Source organism: Vicia villosa, unplaced genomic scaffold (genome assembly GCF_029867415.1).
Source record: "Vicia villosa cultivar HV-30 ecotype Madison, WI unplaced genomic scaffold, Vvil1.0 ctg.001310F_1_1, whole genome shotgun sequence".
Classification (NCBI taxonomy): Eukaryota; Viridiplantae; Streptophyta; class Magnoliopsida; order Fabales; family Fabaceae; genus Vicia; species Vicia villosa.
The window spans coordinates 366072-388155 of NW_026705569.1; the positions used below are offsets into that span (position 1 = coordinate 366072).

Here is a 22084-nt window from a genome sequence, read left to right on the forward strand (position 1 = left end):
GTTTAAACATGAGCATAAAATTAGGGTTTGAAGTTAGAGCTGCTTGAAATTAGGGTTGCTATCATGAAATTCTTAAAGTAGATTCAGATGTATATAATTCAAAATTCGGAATTAAGGGACATAAATTTCACCAAATTTCGAAACTTGACAGAGTGCAATTTACAATATGAGATAAACCCTAAATCTTTCCACATGAAATCCTTTGGTTTTCTGTGATTCTATTCAAAGGTCACAAGTTCATAACGCCGCTCTACAAATACTCAAATACTCGCTCCGAAATTCTATCTACCGAGTACTCATCATGGGTTTTGTGGAGACGTTTCAGTTGAACGGAGTTCATATTGAAACAACTGTAACAAGTACGCAAGAAGATATTGATGATATTCTATGGACTTTCCTAAGTCCAGCAAATGGACCAAAGGTTATCGGATTTGATATGGAGCTGACGATGTATGAAAATAAGGTATCAGAAAAAGAAACCGGTGATCGTTCGGAATGTGCAACTCTCCATCTATGTAATGGGCATTCGTGCCTTATTATTCAGCTCCTGTATTTAGATTCAATTCCCACTTCGTTGTTTAATTTTCTTCGGCTTCCAGATTTTACTTTTGTGGGTGTCGGTATCAATCATAATTTGGTTAAGCTTGAAAAGGAGTATGGAATTACATGCAGAAATGCTGTGGAGCTTGGACCTTTGGCTGCTACTCTCATGAAAATGCCGCGGTTGAGTTTTTGTGGTGTTGATGAATTAGCTTTTGCAGTTAATAAGCATGATCTTGGGAATTATAGGCCTTTAATAACTCTCTATAAGGATTGGGGTCAAAGTAACTTTGGTAAAGAACTTGCTAAACTTGCTACTATTAATGTTTATTCTTATTACATGATTGGGAACACATTGCTTAGTGCTGATAGTTAATCAAGTTTTCCCTTATCTTGCAATGGTTTAATTGCTTTTTCTGTTCAATTTGATTGTTGTTAGATTCCAATAGTACTGTTTATTATCAATGATGATTAAGGTTATTTTCTAATGCAGCTGAGACCAGTTTATTTATTTTGTTATAGTATCATAAACTCTTTTTATCTTCTATCAGAATAGTTCCAAATCTTTTCAGGTGCCTTAAGCCTCCAGATCATGTTCCAAATACTCGAATATGTTATGTGGCGGCTAAATGCTCCTAATTCATTGTGTGCATATGCTTCACGTCCTTAGTTTTACCCCAAACAAAACATCTTTGCACCTATTGTATTTCCTTCATGAAAGCTTTTGGTATTGCACAATTCATCATTTGATAAGTTAGAATATCTTCAATGACTGCTTTGGCCAGAGTTACTCTTCCTGTAAAGGATAACTATTCTCCTTTCCAAGCCACTATATTTTCCTGACTTGCTTAATAAGGTATTGGAAGTTTTTCCTCCTAGTACTTATTCCTGTGAAAGGAACTCCTAAATACCTACCCAACTTGTTAGTTTCCTTGAAACCTAATAACCGAAAGAGTTTCATTCTTGTATGCTCTACTGAATTTATGGAGAACAGGACATTTGTCTTATCATTGCTAATTCATTGGTCTGATATAACACAATTTTTTAGAGCCTCCATAACACAAATCATTTGTTTTTCATCTGTTTTACCAAAGAGTAGGAGATTATTGACAAACATTAGGTGGGAAATCATAGGTCTTCTACCAACTTTTATTCTCACCCAGTTGCCACTATCAACTACTTTACTTATCATATGTGATACCATGTCCATACAAAGCACAAATAAATATGAAGAAATTGGATCTCCTTGTCTAACACTTTTTAGGAAAGAAATGGCCATCTCTAACTCCATTCTTAAACATATTCATCTGAATTGAATTATTAGATGATAACACTAATAAGTTTTCAAGCATGTCCAACTTCAAAAAGTGTATTATGAATAAAACTGCAACTAAGCTTGTCATAAGCTTTTGCTAGATCAACTTTAATAACAAAGAAACCATTCTTTTAATCGATGCATACTATCTGGCAACTTTTGAGCTACTATAATGTTTTCATAGATGCTTCTACCAGGAATAAAACCAGCCTAATACAAAGTCATTATTCTTGTCTATGCAACTCTTGAGCTTATGAACCATAACTTTTCTCAGGATCTTCTAAACTGAGAGTTGAATAAATATATATGCCTAAATTAATGTACATACTGAGGATTTGAAACTTTATGGATCAAGCATATGCTAATAAAATTTACCTATGTTATATGATCCAGATTTTCTCCCATAGCCTCTTGATGGATTGACATACAATCTCTTTAATCATGGTCTAAGACTTCCGGTAAAAACCGACAAGATAGCCATCTATAGCCTTGAGCCTTCAAAGGTGCCATAGTAGCTTTTTAAACCTCATCCTCTTTAAAATATGCATTCAACAAGGTTTGCTTTAATTCCAAAGATACTAATATCCACCCTGAATCTGAATCTGTATTCAAATTTGTCCGGTTGATAATTTGGAATATTTCATTATGATAATTTATAGGATTAAATATGTTGTTGGTCTCTATAAATATCTCAATTTTGACTTTTAATCCCTATAAAAAAATATTAACTTTTAGTCCCTATTAAATTACTTTTGCACGCAGTTTTAGTCGTGTACAGAGACTAAAACTACGTGCATAAGGACTAAAAGTCAAAAGTGGTAATTTTATAAGGACTACAAACATATTTAATCCTAATTTATATATTAACTTTATTTAGTACATTGATATTTTAATCTGTATTTTATTATCTGAAATATTTGAAATATATGTTAGAAATTTTTCATGATTGTTTAATTTCTTATTTCTAATGTGTGTTAGAGTTCGAAACAAATTATTAATTGGGAGAAAATTGACTATTTCAATTTAAAAAATTAATTTCAATGCGGGGGTGGGATGAGACAGTAATAACCGAACTCGTTTGTGACGGATTTTAGGGTTAATTATTTACTCCCTCTGCTCCTTATTATAAGAAGGGTTAAATATGTTTTTGATCCCTATAAAATTATCAAATTTTGTTTTTTGTTTTTATTAAAAAATGACATGTTTTGATCCCTACAAAATTATTATGTACGTAGTTTTAGTTCCTATCGTTAAACCGATGTGTATTTATGACACTACGCCAAATTTGGTTTTTTAGCAGCACAGCTACGAAAGCGCTTCTAGGAAAAAGCGCTGCCATAGATTTCGCTAAAAACAAAACTGAAAAAAAGGGAAAAAAAGCGCTGCTATAGGGGATGTCTACGAAAGCGCTTTCTAAAAGCGCTGGTATAGGGCACCTTAAGAAAGCGCTTTATAAAAGCGCTGCTATAGGGGTCAATATGAAAGCGCTTTTAAAAGCGCTGGTATAGGTAGGGTGGCAAAACGGGCCGTGGCCCGCGCACCCGCCAAAAAATGGCGGGTTTGGTTGGGATTTTGGGCCCGCCGCTCGCCAAAGTCCGCCCCGCCAAAACCCGTCGCCCGCCATAGCCCGCCAATGCCCGCCGTCCGCCAATGCCCGCCGCCCGCCCATCCTCCAAAATTCCCTTTTTGTAGTTAATTCTAGTAATTACAATTCTTGATGATTTATTTTATATATTTATTTGTAAACATATGTAATATTTTTAAAGTAAAAATTGTTAAAAAGTTGCTTTTATAAAAAAATTGTTTTAAAAAATAAGTGAAAAGTTTAATTAAAAGGTAACAAAAATTATTAATCTATTAAAAAAATGAAAAAAAATATAAATAAAAATAGGCGGGCAAACCCGCCGCCCGCCAACCTGCCATCTTGGCGGGGCAGGCATGATTTTTATGCCAATTTCACTTGGCAGACTTGCCCGCACCGCTCATTTTTTGGCGGGCTTAAGGCGGGGCGGGCGGCCGGTTTTGCCACCCCTAGGTACAGGTAAAGGGTACGAAAGCGCTTTTAGGGAAAAAGCGCTGGTATAGGACACCTATGAAAGCACTTTTGAAAAGCGCTGGGGTAGCTCATTTTAAAATTAAATTTTTTAAAACAAATTAAAACAAACGTGTTTTGTCTTTTATTATTCTTCATTGTTCTTTTTGCCTTCACTGTTCTCACTGTTAACAACGACCGTCACTGCTCTACAAGACGCCGCCACCAACCTTCACAGGGCCGACCACCACGCAACGTCTGCTCGCCGCCTCCGTTCTATATTCTATTTTCTCTTTGTGAAGGTTAGCGAGTTATCTTCTTCGTTCACAGCAGACACCGTTCGTTCTCAACACCTCCTCTCAGCAACAACAACTTTGAATTCGTTTGGAGGTAAATCTTCTCTCATCTTTCACTGTTTTGTTGTTCTTTGAAACCCTAATTATGATGTGAGGTTGAAGATGAAAGTGAGGTAGCAAGGATGAGAGTGAGGTTTCAAACCCTGTTTTACTTTGTTTGTATATTAGGGTTTATTTCCTCAACACTAGATTAGGGTTCTTTTGCTTGAATTCATGGGTTCTCTAATGATATTGCATACTGAATTTTTACTGAAACGATTTATCTTTGCAGAAGTTCTCAACTTCCCTTAATTTTGCACGATCCCTCTCCACAAAATCACTTTCAATCATTCATCTCACAAAATTAGATTCAATTGTTTACCACTTTTTGTCTCTTATAATTGGTTGGTTAAAAGAAGATCTGAAAAAAATTTAAGATTAACTCAGGTAGTTTATTCTTTTCATATGAATATGGATAGTTTTGGAGGGACATGGAAGTGCTACACGTAGAATTAATGATTTTTATGGCTAGAAAAAACTGATTTTAATGTATTTTTGTATGGTTTTTTGAAAAAATATTGAAATCTATAACTATAGAAGTTGTGTATTATTTTACAATTTTAGAAAGAAACACTTTCAATCCTATTTACCCAGATAATTGTTGTAGTATTTCACATTGTATTTTCTGTACAAGTTGTATTTACTTGTACCGTAAACACTCTAAATGTAATTGTATTCACACGGTTTCTAAATCTCATTAGTTCCCCTCACTCCAATTAAACTTCTGGCAAGATTGTATTGAAAAGTTAAAATACTCTTAAACCGATGGTATGTGCATAACGAATTTACTCTTTTATATTTCTATTTTTTGGGTCCTCTCTCGTTTTTTTCTTCTTATTTACTATTTATGAAGAAGATGCATAACTCTTCTTTTTCTTCTCTTTTTATGAAATAACGTAATAATGGAATATTTTCAAAATAAATATTTCATTTTATTTTTTATGTTCATAAAACTTTAAGGAAATTAAGATGATTATCAAATAATCTTATAAATTTCATGATTTATATTTTATGGATTTCTTTATTCTGCAGGATTGATATGGTTGTTTCATAAGTATATATTTTTTTTGTTTAACTTCTTATTAACTTAATATTGGCTCTAAATCTGTGTCTGCATGGTAAATGATCTCAACTTTCATATATATAGCTTCTTTTTTTTTTATAAAAAAACTTGAAATAACTCCTCCATATCACAAAGGTTATTACATAGCTCATTAGTTTTATGTGTTTAGAGAGTTAGTTTTATGTGTTTAGAGAGTTAATATAGGATACAAAATTTTAAGATAATAACTTTCTCTTATATTTTTCTAGAAAGCGCTTTCGTAGACATCCACTATACCAGCGCTTTTTTCCCTTGTTTTTCAGTTTTGTTTTTAGCGAAACCTATGGCAGCGCTTTTGCCTAAAAGCGCTTTCGTAGCTGTGCTGCTAAAAGCCAAATTTGGTGTAGTGGAAGGAGGCAACGTGGAATCCTACTCTAGACAAATTGAAGAAAAGATTGGGTGGTTGGAAGAATCGGTTTCTTAATTTGGGAGGTAGGATCACTCTTTTGAAATCTATTCTTAATTCTTTAACTATTTTCATTATGTCTTTTTACAAGATGCCTTTGAAAGTGGTGAAAAAGTTTGCAAGTGTTCAAAGTAAGTTTTTGTGAGGTGGGGTGGATGAAAATAGAAAGATTCATTGGGTGAGTTAGAAAAAGATTAATCTACCTTTTGAAAACGGAGGATTCGGGGTGAAGAACATTTCAGCATTCAATTTAGCGCTTCTAAACAAGTGGAGGTGGAGGATTCTTCAAAAGAATAATTCGCTTTGGTTTAGAGTTTTGAAGGCTCGGTATGGGGATTTATCTTCCCATGTTTATAGTGAAGGAAATTGCATAAAAAATCTCTTTCTTCTTTTTCTAATTGGTGGAGGGACATTGTTCATATTGTGAAAGATTATTATAGGGATCCTATTGTTAATTGTTGTCGCTTTGATGTTCATAATGGGTATATTACACCTTTTTGGGAATCTTTTTTTTTTTGTAAGCAAGTTTCATTAAATTGAACGAAAAGTTCACGGAACAAGATTACAAAAAGCACGGAACAAAGTCGTGAAAGGAAAATTCCCCACCAAATGAAACCTAGCTTAAGTAAAACAAAGGGTTTTTGTCGAACTCATAAAAGTTACAATTGGTATGAGGAATATTCCCGATAAAGGACCACCTCCATAAAAGCGCCTTACTACTCCAAACTACATCACGAGTGTTCCACGCCGCATTCTTAAAAATAATATCATTCCTAACAAGCCAAATACTCCAAATAATAGTCATCCATATACACCCCATCTTACTTTTGCTCACCTTCTTTGACTTACAAAAAGAGAACCATATCCAAAAACTCTCCTTAAAATCCGCCCCTTTGTAGTTGGACATACCAATCCAAGAAGCCATATCCTTCCACACCTCATCCATCTTACGGAAACTCAAGAAAAGATGAAGAGTAGATTCTAAATAATCCTCACAAACAACACAAGAAAGATTGGAGGTGGAAGATAAAATACCTCGAGACAATAAGGAATTTTTTGTTGTAATCCTATACTTGAAGCATCTCCATCCAAACGCTTTAACTTTTAAAGGAATATCTCCCTTCCAAAGAAGAGAAGAAACGAAATCAAAGCGATTTGGAGGGCCGTGAATCTCAAACCCTTTACGAATGACTCCATAACAAGAAGAAACGAAAAAAGAGTCATGACCCACCTTACGCCAAACCGCTCGGTCTCTCGCACCATCACCTGATGCAATAGCCACATCGAGCCGGTGTAGATCCAACAAATCCCTTAAAGCCGTCAAAATGCCTTCCAAATCTTCCGGAACTATAGGGATTCCCAAATCGTTCCACACCCACATATCACCTTCCCACGCTCCCATGCAAGCAACGGAAACATCCTGTAAAAGAGAAATAGCAAAAAGAGACGGAAAAAGCAACTTTAAAATCCCCTCCTCTAACCAAGAGGAATGCCAAAAAGAAGTAGAATAACCATCACCAAGGAAAAAAGAAACATTATTAGCAAAAAAATCCCCAGACAACTTTTTATCCAAAGACAAAATATCCGACCACCAAACCGACTTCGAAGTATACTTTTCTCGTATATCTATAATCATCCTAAGCTTTTTGTCCCCATAACGAGCTTTAAGCATCCTATACCAAAAAGAGTTAGATTCCTCCAAAATTCTCCACTTCCACTTGCAAAGAAGAGCCACGTTAAAAACTTCAAGATTCTTCAAACCCAAACCTCCTTTATCAAACGGTGTGCAAACATCTTCCCAACGCACCCAATGAATACATTTCTTCTCCTCCACACCGCCCCATAGAAAATGACTTTGAATTCTATTAATCTCCCTAATCACCTTTTTAGGAGCCAAATACAAAGAAAGAGTAAAAACGGGTAAACTACCTAGCACCGATTTCAAGAGAGTCAATCTTCCCCCAAAGCTAAGCCACCTCCCTTTCCAAGTGCTCAACCGCTTCCCAATATTCTCCACCAAAGGATTCCAAAAATCAATCCTCTTAGGATAAGAACCAATACGAATACCAAGAAAAGAAAACTCCTTATTCTCTCTTTTACAAGAAAGAAAGGAAGTAGCCACCTCCAAGAACCTATCATTTATATTTATGCCAATGAGCTTACTTTTATTATAATTAATTCCAAGACCCGAAACCATCTCGAAACCTCTCAACACCGCTTTAATGGCCCATAAGTGCTTCCAACTACCATCTCCAACCAATAAGGTGTCGTCCGCAAATTGAAGCACATCAATAAAACAATTGCCTTTAACACTAAAACCAACAAAATCCCCATTTTCCACCGCCTTATTAACCAAAGCTTTAAGACCTTCCGCTACTATCACAAAGAGAAAAGGAGATAAAGGACCACCTTGCCGAAGACCCCGTTCCACCACAAACTCTTTTGTTGGACTACCATTAACGAGAACCGACATTTTACTAGAGAATATTAATACGTCCATCCATTTCAACCACACATCACCAAAACCCATCTTAACCAACATGAATTTAAGAAAATTCCAACTCACCTTATCGTACGCCTTTTCAAAGTCCACTTTAAAGAGAAGACAATCCCTCCCTTCCTTTGTGGAAAAATCAACCAACTCGTTCGCCACTAAAACCCCATCTAACAATTGACGACCCGGAACAAAAGTACTTTGGCAAGAAGAAATGATGGAGTGTAAAACTCTTTTAATCCTACCGGCCAACACTTTCGAAATAACCTTATAAATGCAACCCACCAAACAAATAGGGCGATAGTCGTCCAACCCCAAAGGACTAGACGTCTTAGGAATCAAAGAAAGAAACGAAGAAGTAATAGCTTTGGAAAACATACCTCCCGAATGTAACTCCTTAAAACAAGAAATAAAGTCATCCTTTAAGAAATCCCAACAATTCTTCACAAAAAGGAGAGTAAAACCATTCGGCCCCAGACTTTTCGATCCTTCGCAATTCCACACCGCCTCCCTAACTTCCTCTTCGGAGAACGGAACCTCTAGGGAAGCACAATCCTCCCCACTCAAAGATTTGAAAGAGACGTTCTCTAAAATCGGCCTACTCACACAATCCTCCTTGAACTTTTTATCGAAATGACGCCAAACTTCTTCCTTAACTTCATCCACTTTAGAAACAATTCCACTACTAGTGGAAATGGAACTAAGATGATTCCTCCTCCTCCTCCTCCTCTCTTTCATAACCCTATGGAAGTATTTACTATTGGAATCTCCATCATTGAGCCACTTTAATCTAGATTTTTGAATAAGCATATTCTCCTTAATTTTAAGATTTAACCAAAATCTACTACTTGCCTTTCTTTTGATAACTTGAACCTCATTACTAACATCATCACAATCATCCGCCTCATTCAATTCCCAACCCCCTCCTCCACTTCCAAATCATATTTACCAAACACAACTTTATTCCACCACTTGAGCCTATCCTTTACGATACGAAATTTCTCCTTAAAAACAAAATCTCCTCTACCGCTAACTTTAATCGCCTTCCATTCTTCCTCAACAAAACACGTGAAATCTTTATTATTGAACCATTCATTATTGAATTTGAACGGTTTTGGACCCCAATCCTCCTTATCAACAACCAACCACACCGGACAATGATCCGACACATCTCTTTGTGCAATAAATTGGCCCACCACTCCCCAAGAAGATACAATGTTTCCATCAAGAATGAAACGATCTAACCTACTCTTGGATTTTCCGTTCGCACTAAACCAACTATATTTCTTACCTTTGCACGGCACATCTATCATACCAACATCTTCAATGAAATTAGAAAACTCCCTCCATTCCAATTTATTAGCCGAAGTAGAAGTTCCGAATCTCTCACTTCTCTTCTTAATAGCATTAAAATCTCCCCCAAGAAGCCAATCCCCATCCTTATATTTTTCCTTTAAATCTACCAACTCCTTCCACAAAGAACGCTTCAAAGACAAAGTGCAAGAAGAATAGACATTAATACAATAATAAAAATTATTCCTCCAACTAACCTTCACACCAAGATAACCCGGCCCACTAAAACTCAACACCACCGATAAGGCACTATCCTTCCACAAAGTGAGAATTCCGCCCGACATACCTTCCGACTTGGAAAAAGAAAAATCACAATCATCATTGCCCCAAAAGCTTCTAGCCTCCATTTCCGAAACATGAGTCATTTTAGTTTCTTGAATGAAAAACAAATCCTCCTTACTCCTTTGAATAATACTACTAATCCGCTTTCTCTTGATCATACTACCTCCTCCCCTTATGTTAAGAGATCCTACTATCATTTCAAAGAACTTTGATTCTCCTTCCCTCCTAATATACTCCGCGTCTCCTTAATATTTAGATCGTTCGGTACCACCCCTAAATTAGCTATGGCCTTCAATAGTTTATCCCCCGATACACTACCGAAATTACATAGAATTCTTTGATTACATCTAATTATGTCCGAATCTGACGCGCTAACAGCACCACAAACAGACCCTTCTGCCAGCGCTGCCGCACTAACATCACCACAAGTGGTCCCACCTGCAATCGCCCCGCTTGTCGTCCCAACATCCCTCGAGCTCAATGTTCTCAAGAGCAATTAACTGATTACTATGTCCACCATTTCCATCATGCTCAGCCTGGTTTCTTTTTCCCTTCCCTAAAGTCTTTTTAATACCCCTGGGCTTACCGTTTCTAGATATTCCCACTCGCAAAGACTTTCTCTGCCTCCTTTTCTGGTTGCCAGATACTTGCACTCCGCCGACAGCCACACACAAAGCCGAAAAGCTATCAACAAGAGCATGACTTTTGCCACCTTCACTGCCAGCAGCCAAAGTAAGTTTCTCCAACACCGTGTCAGCAACCATGGAATCGTTGGACCTGAATCCAGTTACTTCCTTACTCTGCAAATCATTTTCAGAAAACTTCGTAGAAAAATCCTTCACATGTATATCAATACCTGCCGACACAGGAATCTGCTGTTTACCTATGTCAGTCCCAACTTTCTCCCCTAAAGCAACAGTACCCTGTACATGTCCTTCCTCTAAAGCTGACATGTAACACCCCTTAACGCTTTCAATTGCTTTATCAAAAACGCCGACACCACTAGTCCCAACAACAGAAATGGGCAAAACCTGTTCAGCCGAGACAGAAACGAAAGACCTTTCAGAATTAACCTCGTCCTTCTGCCCTAAGGCGTTACCCGCTCCCATTTCCGAAAACTGTTCAATACTATCGGTGGACACAGCGAAATCAGACCCGACACTCTCATCAGACGAACGGGCAACCCAATTGTCCTCTGACGCAGAGGAACTCAGCGACTTGGGACGGATCGAAGACGCTGTCTTAATCCGAACAGCTCCACAAGTGTCTTCCCTTAGAACAAGAGGGAACACCTTATCATCAATGACGGCCTGAAACGAAGAAGGGACGACAAACGAAGAAGCGACTTTCACCATAATCCTCGCCACGTCTAGAAAGTCTCCATTCAAAGTATGCTCATCCATACAAAAAAAAGTTCCCAAAGTGTCAGTTATACCCATAAAAAATTCAGTAGACCAAGCATGAGCCGGAATTCCGAAGATACGAATCCACGCCACTCTACTCCCATCGACAAGAGAATCCTCCCATTTTTTTATCTCTGTAAACCAAGTCCTCCACCACGTCTCCCCTTCACCGATAAGATCTTCGATATACCCCTCCTCCATCTCCTCCAACAAGCACAGATTACCACCCATCAGAGAAACTTTAATCGCGAAAAAACCTTCCATCTCGAAGTGAGTCTGAATATTGTAAGTCGATCCCGGTACAATAACCTTACCCTCATAAGCTTTATTCAGCCTCATCCTTACCTCTTCCTTTGACTTATAGCAGAAACTCGTCCCTTGATCTTCTTCCTTGTGACAACTTGATTCCCTCTCCTTGTTAACAACCTCCGCAAAACTCCGTTTATCCCTCCACATCTCCTTCCTGCCCGAAACACGAAAAACAGGAACCGCTTCTTTCACCTTGCCCCTTGAGCCTCCAACAACGACATTCCTCTAAAAACGCGGGATATTAGCATGAATCTTCTTACCATCAATGATCACGTTATCTATCTGCACCGCCAACATACGTTCATCCTCCACATCCACGAATCTCGCAAAGCCAAATCTCTTACCAATATTGTTCCTCCTTGGAGAAATAGAAATCTCAACCACTCTCCCAATACACCCAAACAACTCAAATAACTCCTTAGACACAGAAAAATTCGGGATTTCAGAAAAATAGATAGAAGACACAAGTTCCTCCTTCACCCCTTTAAAGTTCAAGTTTTTTCCACCATAGGGGAAAGTATCCCACCGCGGTTTCCAACTGTGGAAAGGTCTTCTGTTATTAACCTCCAACCACCCTCCACCTCTAACACCAGATCGAGAATCTCTCAATGAGATACCCAGGAACGGACCACCCAAAAACAGAACCACAAAAACACCACCACTGACCGAAGAAACGGAGATGCTGCGAATAAACAAACAGAGCGGAGAAAACAAAACCGAGAAGACACAAACCTAGCAGAAACGGCGCCGTGCAGAAGAAAGCCGGCAAAACCTAAGTGCCTTAAATCGGTAACTAAACCCACCCCCCAATAAGGTCCCTGAGCCCTAAAGCCAGGAGTTTAAACCGAAATCGAGGAGCTGGAAAGTACCTTTCTAAGCGCCACTATAGGTATCCACCGGAAGAAGCACGAAGAGACACCGTCGGGAAACCTGTCGGAAAACGCATCCTTCATTTAACTGAACACGATTGCTGGAATAAAATGCTATAACTGGTAGCATATTTTTCCGGAGTTATTTGAAGCTTCTCGTCTTAAAGGGGTTTCGGTTGGGGCGATGGGAGGATGGATTGATGGTAGATGAAAGTAGGGAGATTTTGGGATTTCCGCGGATTTTTTGGATGATGCCAGTTTTAGGGGGAGGGTCGGTTTTTTATATGACCGATTGTTGCTCTATGGAGGTCCGGCGGAAGAGAATTTGATAGATGTGGTCTCGTGGAAATTTAATAATGATTTAGTTTTCTTGGTGGCCTCGTGCTATCATTTATATTCGATGGATTTTATTCCTTTTGGTCCCGTTAACAAGCATAATGAAGCGTTTCGAGTTCTTTGGAAAGCGGAAGTGCCCTTCAAAATTAAGGCATTTGGATGGAGACTATTTCTAGATAGACTTCCCACTAAGGAGCTTTTGGTGTATAAAGGTATTTCATTTTCTCTAGATAATCTCAAGTGTGTTTTTTGTGGTTTTGGTATAAAAAGTAGGAATCACTCTTTTTTTGCGTGTAGTATGGTAAAGCGTATTTGGGCCGAAATTGCGCTTTGGGTGGGTAAATTGGATAGTTTGGAGGAGGAATACTTGTCAAGTTTTATGGATTGACATTACTTCTTCCGGTTACATAAAGTGAAGATTAGTAAGGCGGATGTTGTTTGGCTTGCCACTTCTTGGTCGTTATGGTTGTTAAGGAACAAGGTGTGTTTCTGGAAAAAGGGATGGAGTTTAAATGACACGGTTTGAAACATAAAGATTTTGGCATGGAAGTGGTCTTTTTGTGGCAAAATTACCCATCCCAATTATTCCTTCTTTGAGTTTTGTAAAGATCATATTTCTTTTCCCTCATAGTGTAATTGGTGGGTAATTTTTCTCTTTTGTTAGATATTGTCCGTTTTATCGTGTAAAAAGGTTGGAGAACCGTTAATTCTCACTTATATTAAATTCTTGCTTAAAAAAAAGTAAGTTTTTTCAGAAACAGTACACTTTAACATGTTTTCTTTTATCAGAAGAGTTTCAAGTAATTATTTCTTCCTACACAAAGCTACTTTAACAAAAATCATTTTATATCTCTATTCATTTTCAATAGAAGATTAATTTTTATTTTTTAATTAGTCTATTTAATTAATACTCATTTAAATAGTTTTTAACAAAAGATGAATTTTAAACAATAAGGAAAAAAATACTATCGACCATCGATTTTAACAAATATCATACATAATAATAAAGCAAAATGAGAACTTTGGCAACTTTGACACATGGCAAGCTCACATCAATTCTCCTATTTTACAAACTTTCTAAAAAAGGAAATTTTTTAATTAAAAAAGAATTACTTTTTTATTTATTATTTATATTAAGTTTTTTATTTTATTTATTAATTAAAAGATAGAGAGGGATTCTTGATACACGTAAAAAATAATTACTTTTTATATGAAAGGATATGGGAAAGACCAAAAAATTGATATTGAAAATACAAACAGTCTAGAGACTTTTTCTTCCCTCAGCCAATTAATTTTTCCTCTTCCATTGCACTTCAGCCAATTAATTTTTCCTCTTCCATTGCACTAAACCTATCTTCCGTGCCAATTCAATTTTTTCCTTTTCCCAAACCCTGATTTCAAATTCACCTCATCAATGCTTTATGTTTCCCAAGTAATTGATTTATGATAATTTAAATTATATAAGTAGCAACAATTTCTTCTCCCATTTCACACAATTTCTTCTCCCATTTCACATTGCTTTCTATCAAAATTAAGATTCCTCTTTTTTTTTCCTCTCATCATGCCGACAAACAAAAGAAGCGGGAGGAGAGATCGCGACGAGTATGAGTGTGTGTGTTGTGAGATGGTCGTGTACGGCTACGAGTGGTTATTGCGATGGCGTGGCGACGCTTGAGAGAGTCCACTTGCAGCTCTGAGTTGTGGTTTGTGGTGTTCCGAAAACGCAAGCGTGGGATCAAATTTGGCGATGTGTGGTGTCTGTTTCAAGTGTGGATTTGCTTCTTATGTTCTTGATTCTTTCTTTCACTGGTTGTGGTTTATGTTTTATTTGGCTAAAAAATTGTTGATTTTTGAATTTAAGAGATTATGGTTAGCGTTATAATTATTGTTAATGGAAGGTTCATATGAATGATGTCGTGATTGTTGGGACAGTTTTGTGCATAAGTTTGTTGTTTGATTGAAGGTGGTTTGAGAGGAAAAATTGATTTTGGTTTGTTGATTTTTATGACAGTAAGGTTTTATTTCATTCCATTTGATATTGTGGTAATTTTTCAATGCAAATTACTATCTTTCAAAGTCTTAACTTATTTGTCATTTGTGTTTGTTGGCAGTAGATTTTCTTATTTGAATCTGAAAAATTTAGGTGTTAGCCAAAAGCTTTTGTAGTTCAGTCTCCTTATGTTGTTTAAGTTTAACTTTTGAGAGACATGCTAGATGGGGTTTCAGAAGCTGATGGTACATAAGTTTATACAATTGATAACTTTTAGCTGTAGTATATGACAACTCAATTATATGCCATATTATATTTGTAGCAAGGCTAATGCAATCTAACACTTTGGTAGAGTGAAACATGTTGAACCATGTAATTTTGCAGGAGGGTTTGGGCTTAGGATGAATCTGATATTGCATACATTTGTTTGAGGATATTTTTAATTTTTTTGGATATTTATTATGATGGTTTATACTGTATATAATTGTTAAATGATTAGTGCTGTATTTTTAATTTTTTTGAATAACCATAATTGGTTTTTTTATTACAATGCTATTAACATTGTTAAATATAAAATACAGTATATCTTTATCTTCTAATAATATATTTTTCACTATAAATACTATTGTCAAGTATAAGTATAAATAATATATATATATATATATATATATATATATATATATATATATATATATATTAAATATTATGCAAATATATAATATATCATTCTATATATTGCATTTTTTTGTTATATCAAAATAATAAGCTGGTGATAGTTTAAATTAGAAATAAATAAGAAATGAAAATAAGTAGACAAATAGAGAGATGGACTACTTGAATAAAATTGATTCCGTTTATAAAAAAAATTGTTATAAACTTATAATAAATAAATCAGCTAATAATTAATATATAATAAAATCATCAATTGATTAGAATAATATATAGAATTTTATTTAACTAAAGAGATAATCAAATTGATCTCTTATTTATTTTGTTTACTCATGATTTAATATTATTAAAATATTCACTATCAAATATTATATCTAGAGAATAATGATTAAAAATGAAATAACAAATATATGTAGAAAATAGTATGAGCGCCAAATAAAAAACACTAACTTTTTCAAGTTAAATAGGAAAATTTCTAGAACTTTTGCTTTAAAAAAATTAATGATTTTATTTTTACTTAAAAAATCATAATTATTTCTCATAAATGAAGGTTATCTTTAAAATGAGATCTTATTTATTTATTTCATATCGAGCAACTTTAAACAAGATTTTTCGTTTTAATTTCTTAATTGATATTATATATTTAAAGACAAAATAATTTTTTTGGTAACTTACAAAAAAAATTAACAAATTCTATTCTTTAATAAATAATTAGACAACATGCTTCTAAAATAAATATATTTTTAATAAATAATTATATTGTTGATTATAAAAATAACTATATTATTAGTAAAAGACTTAAAACTGGAAAAAAAATTATTTTTTAAAAAAATATGTGAAAATTTTATGGATAATTATTATAAGATAAGAGAGTGTGTATTTTATCTCTATTAGAATTAATTGTCTTATTTGTAAAAAATTAAAATAAATTATTTAATAGTTACGATAAATTTCATTTTAATTTTAGGCATATGTAAATCAAATAAAACAGAGTATATTTTTTAAAATTGTGCTGTTTTACTATAAAATAAATATATTATTTGTAAAATACCTAAAAAGTGCAAATGAGTTTAAGTTATAACTAAAGACAAATTAATACTTTATGTTGTATTTTAATATGAAGAAGAAACAAACAATACCATTAGTTTATAAATGGTGAAACTAAATTTGAAAATGACAATATCATTTTATTTTTATGAAAATTGGTTCGGTCAATTAAGCATGATTTATTTTATTAATTTATGAAAGAAAAAACATGAGATAATTATGATTGGTAAATACATATTTTGCATGTCTACCAATATTTGTTTGTTTTTCGTATGTCATTTTTTTTAAAATGTAACTCACACAATCTCTCTTCATTTCAAAAACAATCTTTCTTCATTCTAAAAAAATAAATAGATTTATAAAAACACAAAATAATATGATTATTGCATACACCAATTACCTAAGCAAATTAATATGATTATCGTATACACCGATTAACTAGGCTGATTAAGCAACTATTGATTAATGTATTTTTTTTAGAGACAGTAATAAATAACAACAAACAATAATACTAATAATCTTAATAAGAAATGTGGCTTTTGATTTGGTCTTTCTTAATTAAAAATTGAAATCATGCGAGCTCTGTTTTATATTTTGTAGATTTAATGTTTTTTTTTATTTTATTTTAATTTGATTTTTATTTAGTTGTGAATATTCATTAATTAAATAATAATTGTTTGGTTAAGTTTGTTTTTCATTATTTTGAAATAAAATTAAATCCTTTTTAGAATATTTGTTGTTTTTATTAAATAAAGTTTAAATTTAGTTAAAAAAAATTAAAAAAAGATTTGAAGGAATGGGGCGCTCCTTCCTCTTTTGTAGGATAGTTTTAATTTTATTTGATTTATTTATTATTCGTTTAATTTAATTTTGTTGATAAATTTTACTTATTCATTAATAAATAATAATAGATTTGGATTTAGTCTTTTGTTTTCCTTTATAAAAAATTAATAAAATCATAATCAATCTTTTTAGAATCCTGAGTGCCCTTTTCCTCTTTTTGTATTTTGATTAATAAATTAGAAATGGCCAAATTATTTTATAATTTACAAAAAAAATTTAGTTAAATAAACTTTTTATGTATACTATTAATAACAATAACATTTTATCTATACAATAGTAATCTTACTATAAATAAACTTTATAAATTATAAGTGTTTTTAAAATGATTTTTTATTTAGAAAATATTTAACCCGTGCCTCGCACGGGTCTAAGTACTAGTATTATAACAAATATCCTTGAATACTCATTTAATTAAGAAATCCCTCAATATATTATAACAAATAATTAAAGATACATGAATTTTTATTTTATTTATACACATTGTTTTATATGAATTGAGTTAATTATCTGTAATTATAAGAAGTGGTATGTGTATTTAAGACGAAAAGATATATCGAAAACATGTCTATTTTTCAAATGTTCCCGAAAGTTATAATTCCAAAACAAAACTTTGAACGAATGAAATTCACGAGACATGTTATTTAAGGCGTCGTGCTTACTTAATACTACATCAACGGCCTATGGTGTTTTCGAGATTCTATACTCAGCAAAGCTCACAAGTCACAACAATGCCAAACAATACTCCTATAAAAGCCTGGTCCTCTTTACAAGTGTAAACTTCAGAGTCTATACTTGACATTTGATATTTACAACCCAATGGATAAAGTACGTGTAGAATCATTCGATTTGAAAGGAGTGAAAATCAAGACAACTGTGATTGATATACCAAATAGCAAGGCCATTGATGAGCATATATCGTCTCTGTTGCATTCTGCAAGTGAGAATAGAACCAAGGTAATAGGGTTTGATATCCAATATTATCTCATAGGTGACACATACAGTAAATATAGACGTAATTGTTACGAGTCCAGATGCGCTAATCTGAACTTTTGTGTTGGACAATCTTGTCTTATTATTAGGTTGAAATGTGACTACCCTTTAAATTTGAAATATAGCGTGACAAGCTCCTTTAATTCAGTGCTTAATCTTCTTTCTCTGCCGGATTATACCTTTGTGGGCGTTGGTATCAAACATAACTTGGCAAAGTTGGAGCAGCAGTATGGGATTGGATGCATGAATGCAGTTGAACTTGGACCGTTGGCTGCTAGTATTATGAATAAGCCTCGTCTGAGTTATTGTGGCGTTGATGAATTAGCTTTTGTGGTCAATAATCTTGATTTAAGGAAGCATAGGCCTCTAAGCATGAACTATGATTGGGGTTGCAATCCCCTTAGCATAGAACTTGTTAAACTTGCTACCGTTTATGTTTACTCTTACTACAAGATTGGAAGTACATTGCTTGCTTGGGATTCATCAATTCCACCTGAGCCAAGCTTTGATGAATAAGTTATATGGTTCAGTTTTTCTGCTTAATTTCTACCGAGCGTAGGAAGATTTGTATTAATGTGACAGTTTATTTGGCTTATTTGAAATCAAATTTATATTGTTACAGTGTTTCTGTCACTTGTCATTATTATTAGACTTGAATTTCTTTAGGTAATATATTTTGTCTGCTTCACCAAATTTAAAATTCCATTTTCAATTAAGCCATGCTTATAAAATTATTGTATACTCTTTTTCTTAACGAATTTTAAACAAAAAATCAATATCTTCATATTTATTAAAATATTTTTAATTTATATATATTTTATTTTGTTGTTTATATAAAAAGTATTTTCTTTTAATTTTAGTTTGAAAGAGATGCTTTTAAAAAATAAAATGTTTGAATGAAATAAACTTAATGTTTATATCTTTGTTTTGAATTAGTATAAATTAATGTTTTTATCTAAATAGTTAGTAGACATACTTCCATGAAATTACCTAGGAAAAACTCTTAGACTAAGGCTCTGTTTGATAAAACTAGCTGGTAGTTGGTAGCTGATAGTTGGTAGCTGGTGACTGATAGCTGATAGTTGGTAGCTGGTGACTGATAGCTGATAGCTGGTGAGTGATAGCTGATAAGTTAATTTGAGTGTTTGGTAAATTAGCTGTTACACTAGCTGATAAATACAAAATGACACAAAAGAAAATTCTTATTAAGAAATTTGTGATTTTTTTATCTTATCATATTATATTATTATATTATTAAATTAATTTATATTTGATAAAAATAAATATATTAATACAAACTTACAATACAATTTTAATATATGTGAAAAATTTAAGAAACATCAAAATATTTTAAATTTGTATGTAAATTATATAAATAAATTTAACGAAATACATGAAATTTGAATTAAGTTAAATTAATCAAAATTAATGATAAAAATAAGTTTATTATTTAATATTATACCATTAAAATATAACAAAAATTTTAATTTTCTTCATCTCGGTTAATCTCATTGATTCTTCGATTACGTTTCACTAATTTGAGAATTATCAACACTATTTCAAAATTTATTGTATACTTTGTACCCAAAAAAATAAAATTTATTGTATACTTTAGATGTTATTAAAAACATTAAATATTAAAAAAAATATTAAACATTAAATCATAATATATATCGAAGGGTAAAAATAGATTTTTGTTAAAATAATAAGGGTATAAATGGAAGAAAGGGTCACAAGCTAAAAGCTACAAGCTCAAAAGCTACTTCAAATAGCTTTTCAAAAAAAAGACAAAAGCTAGTAAAAAAGCTAAAAACTAAAAACAGTTACCAAACAGAGCTTTTTTATTTATATGAGCTGAAAAACTAAAAGCTCTTTTTATGGCCTTACCAAACAGACTCTAAGAACAATACTTAGAGTTTGATTAAAATAACAAGAACAATAATCATTCTATGCTTAAAAGCTTAAGATTTTCCAAAATAAAATTGTGAATAGTAAAAACAGGATATGAACAGTGACACGACTACTAGGTAAAAGTGAAACAATGAATTCAGATCATAACCCAACTGGGTCGAAAAAACATAGAAAACCCGGCCCAAAATCGACCTGAAACTAAAGATTTCTAAAATCAGAAACTTCGATGAATTTCTGGGAATTATGCACTCTGAATCAACCTTTGACTCCAACATAAAAGTTATAGCTCTTTCTCTCAGCTTTCCGACGAATATTAGAATGTATCGACCGATTCTCGTAGCACCCGTTAAATTTTTTTTATTGAAAGCTGCAAATGCTGAAAATAAAATACAAAAATCAAATAAAGGCAAAAATAAACTAAAATATGAAAATACAATAAAAGTGAAAAATTAGCAAAACAAATTATGGAAATGCCTAAGTACAAACATAGAAGATTGTGCATCAAAAAGCACTGATTAACAAGCATAAGCTAAAATACATGACTCTCCTTCTACCCCGGTGATAAGTGCCAAAACGTCATTATTTTGAGTATATAATGGTGGCACTTATCGATTATATTCTTTTGGTTTTTGTAATAAAATCCCAACTTTTGTGTAAATATTCACATAATTGAGTTTTGATTCATTTTATGTATCGTTTGATAGTTTTTCCTTTGTTTTATAGGTATTTATGCATATCGTAGCCTCGAGGAGTAAAGTGTCGAAGGCACGACTTCGATTTCGCAGTTTTGGAGCAATAAAATGGAAATTTTGCAGAAGCTCGCTAAGCGGACTCCAAGCGCGCTTGCATAAACTAAAAATAGAGATGCATAGTTTTCTTGAGCTCACTAAGCGAGGCTAGCTCGCTAAGCGAGATTGCTTTTACTGTACTAGATATTTTGTGTAATAAGTTCAGCTCGTTGAGCTATCCTGCGCATAATTTTGTTTATATTCTCTTCATTTGAGACATTTTAGGTTATGGGTTTGGGATTTTTTGGTCCCAAATTCATCACCTTCATTCTTAGATTAGGATTAGCTTAGAAAACCACACTTGGTCATGCACTTTGATGATCGGAGGTGGATTTCTCATCAATCGGAGCTGACAACCTGCGAGATGTTTGGTTTATCTCTTCTCTTCTTTGTGTACTTATTTTGTGTTGGGTTTTGTTTTTATATTTACTCGAATCTTATGTATATTTATCGCCCATGGCATTATATAAAACTTGCTTTATAAATCTGTGTTGGTTGTTGTCCTGGATTTTTGCTCTATGCTCGGGATTTGGGTTACTTTAGAGATGAACTTCTTGAATCCTTATATAGGATGATTATCTGTTAGTTTCTGAACTCTAGAGATAGATTTAGAGCTGACAATCACTTGTGTGTTGAAGCTTAATGCTTTCGTGTTAGAGTGGTGCGCGAGAGATCGCCGACACGAGAATACGGATGTTCTCGCAGCTTTGCGTTAGAGATAACCTTGGTTGTGAGTTGTCTCGTAGGTTCTCCAGAGATGGACGCTGATGTGAGAGACACGTGATGACATAGAGGATTATCGTAGGTTGAGTATAACTTGTCGATAAGTTTAAGTTTGTGACGAGTGAGTATATTTGCATGCCTGATAAGTTATTTCTCTTCTAAGAATGTGTTTATTTTTTCTTGTCTATATCTTTTTTACCTTTTGAACGTTCAAACCCAAGCTCGAAACTATATAAACTGTTGAAAGGCATTCCACCATCTCCGTGGACACGATAATTCCCGGATAA

The 22084-nt window shown here is 33.7% G+C and overlaps 3 protein-coding genes across 3 annotated transcripts; 2 read left to right on the forward strand and 1 right to left on the reverse strand.

Moving 5' to 3' along the window:
* Nucleotides 1-301: 301 nt before the first annotated feature.
* Nucleotides 302-916, forward strand: LOC131634508 (protein RISC-INTERACTING CLEARING 3'-5' EXORIBONUCLEASE 2-like). The gene has a single exon (XM_058905177.1). The coding sequence runs from the start codon at nucleotides 302-304 to the stop codon at nucleotides 914-916; it is 615 nt and encodes a 204-aa protein (XP_058761160.1).
* An 8276-nt stretch (nucleotides 917-9192) lies between these two features.
* On the reverse strand, nucleotides 9193-10002 carry LOC131634509 (uncharacterized). Its single transcript, XM_058905178.1, has one exon. The coding sequence runs from the start codon at nucleotides 10000-10002 to the stop codon at nucleotides 9193-9195; it is 810 nt and encodes a 269-aa protein (XP_058761161.1).
* An 8199-nt stretch (nucleotides 10003-18201) lies between these two features.
* On the forward strand, nucleotides 18202-18891 carry LOC131634510 (protein RISC-INTERACTING CLEARING 3'-5' EXORIBONUCLEASE 2-like). Its single transcript, XM_058905179.1, has one exon. The coding sequence runs from the start codon at nucleotides 18202-18204 to the stop codon at nucleotides 18889-18891; it is 690 nt and encodes a 229-aa protein (XP_058761162.1).
* Nucleotides 18892-22084: the final 3193 nt, after the last annotated feature.

Coding starts and splice junctions, on each gene's coding strand:
- LOC131634508 (XM_058905177.1), top strand. CDS start 302: ATGGGTTTTGTGGAGACGTTTCAGTTGAACGGAGTTCATATTGAAACA.
- LOC131634509 (XM_058905178.1), bottom strand. CDS start 10,002: ATGACTCATGTTTCGGAAATGGAGGCTAGAAGCTTTTGGGGCAATGAT.
- LOC131634510 (XM_058905179.1), top strand. CDS start 18,202: ATGGATAAAGTACGTGTAGAATCATTCGATTTGAAAGGAGTGAAAATC.